At 48.7% G+C, this 11,925-nt stretch overlaps 1 protein-coding gene across 2 annotated transcripts in view; it reads left to right on the top strand.

Annotated features, from left to right (window-relative positions):
* Positions 1-7,269: 7,269 nt before the first annotated feature.
* Positions 7,270-11,925, top strand: part of EFCC1 (EF-hand and coiled-coil domain containing 1) — a 54,778-nt gene continuing 50,122 nt past the window's right edge. For both annotated transcript variants that reach the window (XM_071550971.1, XM_071550969.1), the window contains exons 1-2: positions 7,270-7,872; positions 9,260-9,666. In XM_071550971.1, coding sequence (XP_071407072.1) covers positions 7,306-7,872; positions 9,260-9,666 — 974 coding nt within the window. In that variant the 5' untranslated portion in view covers positions 7,270-7,305. The remainder of the gene's footprint in view (positions 7,873-9,259; positions 9,667-11,925) is intronic.

Genomic DNA, 11,925 nt, shown 5'->3' with positions numbered 1-11,925 from the left:
CCAGGCTTTAATTGGCCCCTCAGTTCTGGGCCTGTCCTGGGGAGCCACTGGCACTGGAGCCAGTGTTGGCTCCAACTGTGCCTGCCTGGACAAGAGCAGCCCCAGGAGGAGGGGCAGGGGCAAAGCAGGGTGGGCAGGAGAAGGAGCAGGGCATGAGATGCCCTTGAAAGGCAGAGGTGCCCTGGCACCCGCTCCTGCCCAGGGCCCCTGCCCAGAGCCATCCCCTGCTCGCTGGTGCCTGAGGGGCAGGTGTGCCCCTGGGCCAGGCTGTGCCAGCAGCTCCCGCCGTGGTGCTGAGCCTTGCCAGCCCTGGGCCCTGCTGTGCCCCTGCAGCTGGGGCCTCAGCCACCTCCTCTCTCCACAGGCACCGCGATGCACCTTCAGAACACCAGCCAAGCACTTGCCGCTCCCCTTCGCCACCAGAGAGCTCAAGGACCGTCCGTTTTGATACATCTCAGAGAGGGACTCCACCGCAGAAGCCACCCAGAAAACGAGAGCACCAGCACTCTGTGCCTCCCCCAAGCCCTCCCAGACCATCCCCAGCTGCCCTGCAGCAGAGGCAGGACCTGCCTAACATCCCCATGCCTCCTCCTCTTCCCCGTCCTCCTCCTCCTCTTCCTTCGCCGCCGCCTCCTCCTCCTCCTCCTCCTCCTTCGCCGTCGCCTCCTCCTCCTCCTCCTCCTCCTTCCCCCCAAGCCTACTGACCTGGTGCTCCAGGCAGGACTGGAAGGGGCCACCCAGGGCAGGGCTTACCCATCAACAGCTACAGGCATCTGCTCTTTGTTATAAATAAAATGTGTTTCCCATAAGCCAGGTTCAGTTCACCTTCAATAGGAATAGCTGAGGATTCCTCCCATGCCCTGGATTCCTTTGTTCCTTTTTCAGTTTTGTACAATTGGATGCTGCCTGAGTCTCCTCAAAAACTTTACTTGCAACAGCAGAAGAACTGTAGGAAAAGAAGAGCAGTCTCCCCCCGTCTGCAAAAAAGCAGCTGAGTGGAAATTAAAATGCCAATGGAATAAAAACATGACTGTCATGAAACACTTTGCTGATGGATAAAAGTTTCAACATTCCAAGGTGTATTCCATGTATACACTGATCACTGTGTGCCATTCCCATATGTACCACGGCCTTCAGGCATGGGGGTGGGAAATCTCAGACAGACACAATGAGAGCTCCTGAACTTTCCACAGGAACCTGAAAGGCACATAAAAGCCCAGAAGAATCCATATCTTGAAACGATTCTGTTTGGTGCTCCTTTCACACCTCCCCAGCTCGGGCCCCAAATTCCAACTCTCCGTCTCCCACTTCAGCCCTTGAATCACAAGAGCTGTAGATAGACCTATTGGGCACCTACCAGACTGGGCTGCATCCAACTACAACACTTCTGTATTAAACATCACTGTGAGGAAATAGAAGGTTGTGGACAGTGTGTCACACCTTCCTGCATGCTCACCCTGCAGGCAGGAGACCTGTGTCTCCCTCTCCCTTCCCCAGGGCCTTGCTGTACCTGCATTTCCTGAGCCCAGAATGGTGAACCATCAGGGCTGGACACAAGGCAGAGCACAGGGACACCTTCTGCTCTTTCTGCTGAAAAATCCTACCACTGTGAAAGGAGCTCAAGATTTTCTGAGGTCAATAGGAGAAGAGAGTCTTAAGATCTACTGTGGTTTGTTGAAAGTGCATAAAGAGTCCCATCAAGCAGGACACACAGTGCCCGCTCAATGGCAGAACTCAAACCAGCAGCTCCTCACTCACAGCTCCTCTCAGGCAAAGGCTCTGGGCTGTCAATCCTCAGCAATGCCCAAAGCCCTCAGAAGCACAAGGAGAAGGGGACACCCACACTCTCAGTGTCACCCAACTCCACACAGCTCCCTGTCCAGCATGGCATTTGGGGGGACTGTGCACTGAGATGTCCAACTTGCCCATAAGGAAACTAATTCTAGTTTTCTAAAGTAAACAATTTTCGGCGGAGAGAAAGGACTTCACCAACAAGCTTATGAAGTTTATAGTGAAGACATTTTATTACACAAAGCACACAGTTTATATAGGGTTAGGACTACAGTTTATTGGCTAAAAGAGTTACACACCACCACGCCAGATACTTCAATTGGTTAAAGCCTATCTCTCACAAGTCCCATGTTTATATTATTTCATTCTGGCTGTTTTCATGTACCTGCAGAGTCCTGTGAATTCCTACTATGTGAATTCTTGGGGAGTAGCCTCCTCCCTATCAGCCAGCAGCAGCTGAGCTCTTTGCTGCTTCTGGCTGATAGCTCAGTCTCACAGGGTTTTCTATAGATCTGAATTGCTCACTTTTGATTTTACTGTAACAACAGTTTTCCAGGGATTTCAGGTTCTAGATGTCATGGGAACTAACACAAAATGCATCTCAAAACCAAGAATGAAGGCTTCATCACCTTTCTTTTATCTGCTCCTTGCAGTCACTGCACCTCCATTCCTTCACCCATACACACAAACTTATTATCTCTGATATTTAGGAATATCCAGCAGAAAAAGTGCTCTAAAAAGGCTCAGTCTAAATCAGATCTGCTTATCCTGAGAATCTCTAGTCTAATTTTCAGCAGGAATGAAGATGGCATCAATGCTATAGAAATAATTTAGATACACGCTCTGAAGAGGAGTCAAAGCCTTGTAGCAGAGGCTCAGATCAGATGTGCTCCCTCCAGCCTGCACAGGAACTGCTGCCAAACTCATCAGCTGGAGAAACAGAGAGTTAGGAGTAACACTGACTGAGGGCAAATTTTGGTCCCACTGAACATATTGTGATTTTCCAATTTCCCCCCTCCCTTTGCTTTGAAATTTGGTCATAAAAAAGAAATATTTACCCCATGAGCACCACTAAATAAACTTGAAAGCAGTAGATTTCTCTTTTCCAATTACTGTAGGAGAGCGTTTAAGCTGTTCCAGATGCTGAAAAGCTCAGAAATGTCAAATACAACACCTGGTAACTGAGAGCTGCAGCTGTTCCCTCTGCAGACTACACAACACATCGTTTCTTCCCCTTAAATAGTTTATGCCAAGACAAAGACCACAGTCTAACTGGCAATATCACTGAGGATAAAGACCAAGTTGCAGTTTGATCAGGCCTTTTGTTAACCCCTCTGGTCTCCCAGCAGCTCCACAGCCAGAAAAAGCAGTTCTTGTCTGGTTTTAACCAAGATGTTTTCCTCACTTTAGAAACACACTCAGGTTCTCTGCATCTGAAACTCTTTCCTGTAGCCACCCAATCTGTTCTTCATGTCCCTAAACATACAGAACATCTTTCCAGCCTTTATCACAGGTGATCAGCAGTACCTCCACTCTCCCTGGATTCACACTGAACTCTTGCACTAAATAAGACATGAGGGAGGCAGGGCAGGACTCCAGGGCAGACTGAGATGTTCAGTCACACCCTCCCTTTGTTCACAGAGCTGTCCCAATACACCAGACCCAGCAAACAGAAAGACAACACCCAACGATTTGGCAGTTGTGAGTAACTTCAAAAACAGGAACAACACTGCACACTGATACTATTTTAACTCATCTCTGCAGTTCCTCGTGAAAGCAACTGTTTCAGAACCAGCAGTTTTTAAAGGATTGGTAACATCACAGTATGACTTCGCTGGAAACGGTTTGGACAACAAATTTTAGGTACTTAGCACTACATTTTCACTTTTCTTCTTGACAGTAGGACAGAGTCTGGAAGGAATAAAATATATTTTTTACTGTAATGAACTGATTTTTCTAACAAGATGAGCATCTCTCATAGCACCCTAGTTCTGTCTGGTTCTGTGCACTGACCAACAACTTGCCACACAAATGAGACCAGATTACTGATATGCTGAAATGTCAGACAAAACTGCAAACTGCTGATCCTTGATCCTGAGACACCTATGAACCACACAATAAAATATAAGTATGGTTAGCTTTAAGCTCAAGCCTATTTCTATAAATGTAGTTTATATCTCTTAACTAACCCCACAGCTACCTAATACAATTTAAAACATTATTCCACCAATGAGTTGGCAAACTCATTATTCCACCAATGAGTTGAAGTCTGAGCATGGCACCTTTTATCCTCCTAAAATAAAAAAATCCAGTTAAATGATTTGAAAAGCAGTATTTTCATATACTTCTGATTTCCAATTATTCCCACAGCCCTGTAGAAAGAGCCACTCCACTCAGACCCTGCATTCCCATCAGCTCTTTTTACACCTGGGTCTTCTTCAAGACAGTTTCATGCTCAAGTGCACTTCCAGAACTGGGATCAAGTTAGTAAAGAAAAAGTCCTTGAATGCTAAATAAAATGCTGTCATCTCTTTAGAGAGTAAGTCAAGGAACAGGGAAAGCTGTCAAGAGTAAAGGCTTAGTCTTGCTACAGTCTGGAGTAAACACAAGAGACATTGTAATTACATTGTAATTACAGGCTTTTGTGTACCTCTGGTATTAGAAACATGGAAAAAAGGTAAGGTGTGGGGCAATTCACAGCTGAGTTGTAAAGAGAAGCAGCCAAGGGAAAAGAGATGTTTCCTTTTGCTAAACACAACCCCCTTGACACAGAGAGGCTGAAGTGACATTAGGGTTTTCTCTGGTCCAACTGCTTTCACACTTATCTGGTGGTTAAAGTCTTGGGGTAGGTGGTTGTTTTCTAAGCAAACATGATGCAAGACCCAGTTGTCCAGAGTGAGAGCTTTTCCTGAAAAATCAAACAAAATTCAACAGCCAAAGGATTGGGGTATTTTCCTGGGATCAAGTATCTGCTTTCTCTCAGAGATGAAACTTTGGTGAAGGTGAATGACCCCAGTTTGGCATTCTCATTTCCCTGTGACAGTATAACACAGAAAGGCAAAGATTTGTCATGCCATTATGCCCTTTGCTCATTTAAACCAGCAACTCTTCAGATGGACAACAAAGACTTCAACAGAGCCTCAAATGCTCTCCCTTATTCCCAGTGATGCTGCTCTTCCAAACAGAGACACCACCAAGACACCCAACTGGAAGTCCTAAGTGCTAAGGACAATTCACACTGACAGGTTTACAGCCTGTAAAGATTCTGGCAGCCTTTAAATCAATTATGTCTACTTGATAAATATTTTTACAACTGAACAAGCTAACCCCAAACAAGTTTAGATCGTTGCACTGCCTAACTCTGGTCCCTTGATATTTAGTTGGTGTTTGGGGTTGGTTGGTTGTTTTGATGTGTGTGGATTTCCATAGTATCTGCTAGAAACATTCAAGATTTATGTTGCTGTCTTTCCTGTTTCTCTCTGGTGCCACATTACTGGGACATTTTGACCCCAAGGCAATTTTTTGCACTAATAACAATACCGGACTATGAAAAACTGAAGTTCTAAAGGCAAATATGGATATGAGAGTGAATAAGGAATATATATATCCAGTCACTCCTCAAGTCCATCAAAAATAGAAGTTACAGTTATGTATCTCTTTGAGCAGATACATGGGAGAAATGCACTTTAAAGGTACAAGAACGCATTAGAAACACCACCTGAAAAAAAGAAGTGAATCCCTGAGCTGGACAGGAGATTCCTAACAACTGCACAATTACAAACCACATTAACTACCATTTTATATAATAAGTGCATACACCCTCACTGGTGGATAAAACACAGCCTTTGAGAATAGGAAGGCTGATCCTGCGGAGCATCTGGGAGAATCTTCAGCCATCCTTCCCTGTTACCAGCCCACCATGGAAACAATCAGAAACCTGACTTTTAGTGAAGAGGAAGGCCAACAACCTTCCAAAGGGTGCTGCTTCTCAATGACACACAGCACACACAAGGCAGGCAACGCTCTCCTGCAGCTGTGGGAAGTGAAAGTGTGTGGCACAGCAGCAGACTGTACCTGCCTTGAACCACCCCAGGTGGGACCCCCAGCCCCACCCAGGAGCCCCATTTGCACCAGTGCTGAGCCCCTGTCCTTCCCTGGGGGATGCTGTAGGTGACCTGCTCTGGTCTGCTGGATGGAGAGGACACTGCCCTGCAGCATCCACACCAGCCCTGCCCTGGCCCTGTCTGCCACTGCTCTTGGAGGGAGTTCTTGGATGGATCCCAGACCTGGTTCACCACCGTGCTGGTTCACCAACACAGCCTGTTTGCACCACCCCAGCTCTGCCACCCTTGGGCACAGCTGGTGCCACTGTCACCTCTGGCCCGTGGCATGTCCCTGTTGGTGGAGGAGCCCTGCTCATGCTGCTCCCTGACTGTGCTCAGCAATGCAGATCCTCCTCCACAGCCAAGGACTGACTAAAATCACTGTGTTGGAAGGCTCAGCTATTTGAACCAGTTTAACTCATCTCTATCACAGAAAACTTCAAAAGACATACCAGTACCATAAAGTCACCACACCTACAGAGCTGAGGAAGCCTGAGTGAAGAGAAAGGTGATCAAGGAGACTGAGGGGAGACCTCATTGCAGGTCCAGCTTCCTCGGGAGGGGCAGAGCAGGGGCAGGCACTGGTCTCTGCTCTGTGGGGACCAGGGACAGCACCCAGGGAATGGCTGGAGCTGTGTCAGGGCAGGGTTATGTTGGGCATTGGAAAAAGCTTCTTCCCCCAGAGGGTGGTGGGCACTGACCAGGCTCCCCAGGGCAGTGGGCACAGCCCCAAGGCTGCCAGAGCTTCAGGAGTGTTTGGATGTTGCTCTGAGGCACAGGGGATGACTCCTGGGGATGGGCCTGGGCAGGGCTGAGGGTTGGACCTGACGATCTTTGTGGGTCCCTTCTAACTCAGCATATCCTGAGATTCTGTGTGACTCTGAAGCACATTAGTTATGCTGATATAGTGGGACAAGTGTTACTTGTCCAACTGGATTCTGTGGTGCTTCGCTTCGCTCGAGATAAAGAGGGAGCAGAGACAAGTCAGTGAAGAACTTAGAAACAAACCTGGAGCTCAGGCTCGGCTGGAATCCTCCTGACAAACGGAGCAGGGCCGCACCTGACAGACAAACGGAGCAGTGTCACACCTGACAGATAAACGGCGCAGGGTCGCACCTGACAGACAAACGGCACAGGGTCGCACCGGACGGACAAACGGAGAGGTGTCACACCTGACGGACACACGGAGCAGGGGCGCACCTGGCAGACAAACGGCGCAGGGTCGCACCTGCCCGCTCTGCCTGATCCCCTCTGCCGGCACACAAAGCCGAGCGCGGAGCACCCCGCGGTCCCAGCGCCGACGCCGCTGCTGCCCCGCCCCGTCCCGTCCCGTCCCGCCCCGGCGCGGGCGCGGGGCCGAGCGGGGCCGTGCGGGGCGGGCTCGGCCGGGGCAGGATGCTCGGGGAGCGCGATGGAGCCGGCTGAGGGCCGGGATCCCTACGGGCGGCCGGCCCGGCGCACGCAGTGGCTGGTGAGCGCCCTCGCCTACCACTACGGGCTGGACCGCGGCGTGGAGAACGAGATCGTGGTGTTGGCCACGGGTCTGGACCAGTACCTGCAGGAGATCTTCCACCACCTGGACTGCGCCGGGGCCGGGCGCATCCCCGGCGAGGATTTCCGCACGCTGTGCCGGGTGCTGGGGCTGGAGGAGGCGGCGGATCCCGAGGAGTGCGCGGGGCTGTGGGACGGGCTGTCGGCCGGGCTCACCTTCCGCCAGTTCCACGCGCGGCTCTGCGGGTTCTTCAGCACGCAGGCGGGCGGTGCCGAGCCGCGCCTGCCGCTCGGTCGCGACAGCGAGCACATCGAGACCCAGATCCGGCTGCGCAGCCCCCGGCGCCGCCGCCGCGCCGACCCCCGCGCCCCGGACAGCGAGCACCGCATCGCGCAGCTGGAGGAGGAGAACGGCAGCCTGCGGGAGCTGGTGGAGGACATGCGGGCCGCGCTGCAGAGCAGCGACGCGCGGTGCCTGGCGCTGCAGGTGAGTGCGGGCACCCCCGCACCGGGCGAGGGGACCTCGCGGTGCCATCTGTGTCCGGCAGGAAAAGGGGTTCGGGCAAAGCTCCGTTGGTCTGTCGGGAGAAGGACCTCCGAGTTTGTTTCTGACTTCGTAACTGATTTATCTCTGGTTCCTCTTAGTAGCGCAGAATCCAGTGAGACCAGTAACACTTGCGGACGAGTGAGTGGCTCTGTGTAGGAAGGAAGATGCTGCCCTCGGAAATAAATGCAGTGTTAGTAACTCCTGCACCCCAGCCTGATGGATAAAAGCATGGCATAGACCGAGGTTGCTCTTTCATCCTCGGCATTAACTTTTTAGCAAAGTTTGGTCACGTGGAGGCTTTAAGGAGAAATGTATTTTTACATCATACATAGCTGGGGAGGGGAGGGCTGAAAACACCCTGCTAAAAGTGTAGGAGACTTCAAATGTGTAATACCACTACTCTAGTGCACATGCACAAGCAGTTATTTACTGGTTAGGCACCTCTGCAAGGCTTTTTCCTGAAGTAAGAATGAACTTTGGGATTCTTACCCATATAGGCACATGCAGTGTCTCAGCCGTAAATGCCTCAGAAGCATTTTAAGTGTATTTTCTTCAGAGTGTGGGCACAAGAGTTCAGAGCTGCAGCCAGTTCTGCAACAGGCTGATGAACAGCCCCCTGGCTCCTGTGCAGGGCCCCAGCAATTCTGGGACTGGTTTCTGGTGGTTCTGCACTATGACCATACATACTTAGCAGCAGTTAAATTACTCTGGCATGAAATAGCACAGTGAAGGGCAGTGCTCACCACTTGCTCTGGCAGGTCTGGTCAGGTCAGATTTCATACGAACACAGAACTGCTCCACATGTGACACTTCATTTCCATTAGTTGACTGTGCCCCTTCACAACATCCAGCATGGCAGGTCAAAGCCACTGTTATGTTTTCATCTGAAAAGGGAGAGGAAATTAGAAGCAAACACGAAGTCACCAGTCAGAGGTCCCAGAGAGAATCAGGACATAGAGGAGAGCTCCAGAATCCCCCCAGGCTGCTCACTGCTTGCTTCTACTGAATATGACTTAACTGGAAATAGCTTTTACAGAACTTGCCTTCTGAGGCCAGACCATACTAATGACACTAAAGCTATATAGAAACTTGTGCAATAACCTAATAACAAGTTGTTTGAAAATTAAATTCATAGAGAAGTGTTAAAAACTACTTTCCAGAGGTTGTTTCCTTCTCTCTGTATTTTGAAATGGGAAGTAGATTACTAGTTGCTGATCAGCTCTATGTGATTGAAAAAACCCAACAAAACACAATCCAGTCATTTTCAGTCTTGATTAAAATGTCAGCACATTAATTTGTCCCTGCTTTCTGCTCCTGGTCATTGCAGGTGGGACTGAGGAAGAGCCATGCTAAGCACAAGGAAGAGGGACCCTGTTTCCTGGGGAGTAAGAGACCATTGACACAGAACCACTCCCAGACCAAGTGCCTTCAAAGTGTCCTGAAGGAAATGGAACTTATCTGGAGCTCCAGGGATGGGCAGATTGAAGAAGCAATCAGGTTCAACCAGGAGCTGGAGAGGGAGCTGAGGAGCTCCCAGGAAGCTCTGCTCACTCTGGAGGACTGCAACCGTAACCTGAAGAGGGAGCAGGCAGAAATGAGGAGGAAGGTTGAGGAGGCAAGACACGCTGTCCTGAGCAGCCTTGGCAAAGTGAAGGAGCTGGAGCTGAAAGCCAACGCGGTGCCACATCTGCAAATACACATTCAGCAGCTGGAATCGGAACTGCAGCACTACAGGTCAGTCTGAGTCCATCAAAAATGCCTATAAAATTACAAAGTTGGTTTGAAAATCACTGGTTGGAGCTTATTAAATGTCTCCAAGTACATCCTGTAAAACGTAACCAGAGGGAAATTAGAAGCTGCTTATTCATTTTCTTGGTAGGGATCCATAACTGAAGTGGGAGATAGGCCAAAGTAGGGGCGCTGCTGTGCAGAGAGCTGAAGTTACTGCTCAAACACACAGCAACTCACTAATGTCTCAACAGGACGTCCTAGTGCTTCAAGAAAGCCATAAAACAAATGGCTGACAGCCCTTCAGAAACCATTTCCAACACACGTATTTTTGCTGTATTTCCTGCTCGTCAGGTCACATCCAAAGCCAGCTGCAATCAGGTGGTTGACACTCCATGGCGTAGGAAAGCTCTTCAGCTTGTCATGGGAACTGGGGGAAAGCACACAAGGCCAGTGGTTTTGAACTCTGCTGTGAGTTCACTGCTTCTACTCTGACAGAATAGGTAATATTCCAGAAGAGAGAAGCTGAAACTTTCCTAAACCCACAAATGATATGGTGGGAATCTCAAACAAAAAAATGCATTATCCAACTAACCCCCACTTTTGTAATAACACAGATAAATGTTCTCAAAAGTCAGAAAGTTGGTCATGAATTCAGTAGTTCACTGGCTTTTTTGCTTTTTACCTCAGACAAAACTTGGACTCATTGATGGTAATTAAGTGTTAGGCTTTCCTGCCCAGGTTGCAAATTGACCTATGGATTAAAATCTAGTTTATCTTTTCACTGACCCAAAACAAAGCCTACTATATATATATTTTTTTTTTTACTAACTGTACTAAATGTAGTATTTTAATATATTGTCTATTCTGAACTCCTTGTCTCTTCCTAAACTTACACTTCCTCTGTTTGCTTATAAGAAGAACTCATAGTGAGTTATTTGTGGCATCATAGCTATTGTACTGTTCTATGAAGTGAGGAAATTCTAAAAATAACCCTGTTATCCAGTGTCTTTCTGTAAGCATTGTGTATGTCAATACCTGTGTGATTGCAGAAGATAAAAGCATTTATTTAAACATCTATAGGATTTAAAAAACACTGTGAGGGATGTAATGACCAAGATGACTGTCAGGGATATCTGGATAAGTGATAAAACTCTTAGTGCTAAGAGGGGTCACACCACTTGTCTAGTCTATCATGTCCTCCCTGGCATGAGCACCGAAGACTTCTTGTCCTGCAGAATTGCTTTTCCAAAGTATGATGAAGGATAAAAAAAGTCACCTTTTACGCAGGTAGAGATGAATGAGTTGAAGGTAATAAGGAATGTCTGCTGGGCCTTGCAGAGCAGGAACTTGATGGGTTATGTCAAAACATATAGTATGAGTTTAAAATGTAAATTATATGTTCCTTGTAAGATAACCTTCATTTGTAATAGTTACTTTAAAATTGCATGCTAATTTAGAGTGAATGTAAAGCTCAGGAATGGTTCTGGGCTGACCATTTGGGAACCGCCCCCCTGTTTTAGCCCCATGGCACTTTTAACAGGCCCAGGCCAGTTTTCACCCTTTCAGATTCTCTCTTGGCCATAAAGTAGTTCCATCTCCTCACCCACATAATGCAGCTCTTGGATTAAAGAGAGACATTGAATGATGACTGTGACTTGCATGGCTGTGGTCATCCTCCATAGGACATGGAATACTGTCATTCCACACATTCCACAGTGACACAGAAATGCCCAAACTGGCAGGAAACATTTAAGTGAAGCAGTGCAGAGCTGTGTGTCCCTGTGGTTTGGCCTCAGCAGTCCCTGCCCACGCAGCCTCTGGCACCAGGGCTTGTCCAACTCCCTTCACCTGCTCACACTCATGTTCCAGAGCACAGACTCCTCCAGAACCCCAAACCCAGGGCCACAGTTTGGGTGGGGTGCTGGGAGTGCCTGCTGAAGGGAGGCTGCTGAGGTGGAGCTGCTATGTCTGCAGGGCCCTGCCTGGCCCTGGGCAGGTGTGTTACCTGCAGTGTTACCTGAGTGTGCTGGTTTAAAGGTAAATCAGCAGGAGAAAGCAACCCACCACAAGAGAGAGATTCTAAGTCAGAGTTACAATTTAATAACAATATTACAAGAAATGCAATGGGACAAAGAGAAATTTGGTTTAACCCACAAACCCCAGCAGTAGAACCCAGCCCCCTGGGGCACAAACACAGTGAGGTTTGGTGGCCCCTGTGCTGAGCCCCACGTGGTTCCTTCGAGTCCAAAGTATAAGGAAGGG

This window comes from Pithys albifrons, chromosome 3 (assembly GCF_047495875.1).
Source record: "Pithys albifrons albifrons isolate INPA30051 chromosome 3, PitAlb_v1, whole genome shotgun sequence".
In the NCBI taxonomy this organism is placed as follows: domain Eukaryota; kingdom Metazoa; phylum Chordata; class Aves; order Passeriformes; family Thamnophilidae; genus Pithys; species Pithys albifrons.
The sequence above is the reverse complement of the archived record's forward strand: the minus strand, read 5'-3'. Positions and strand labels throughout refer to the sequence as shown.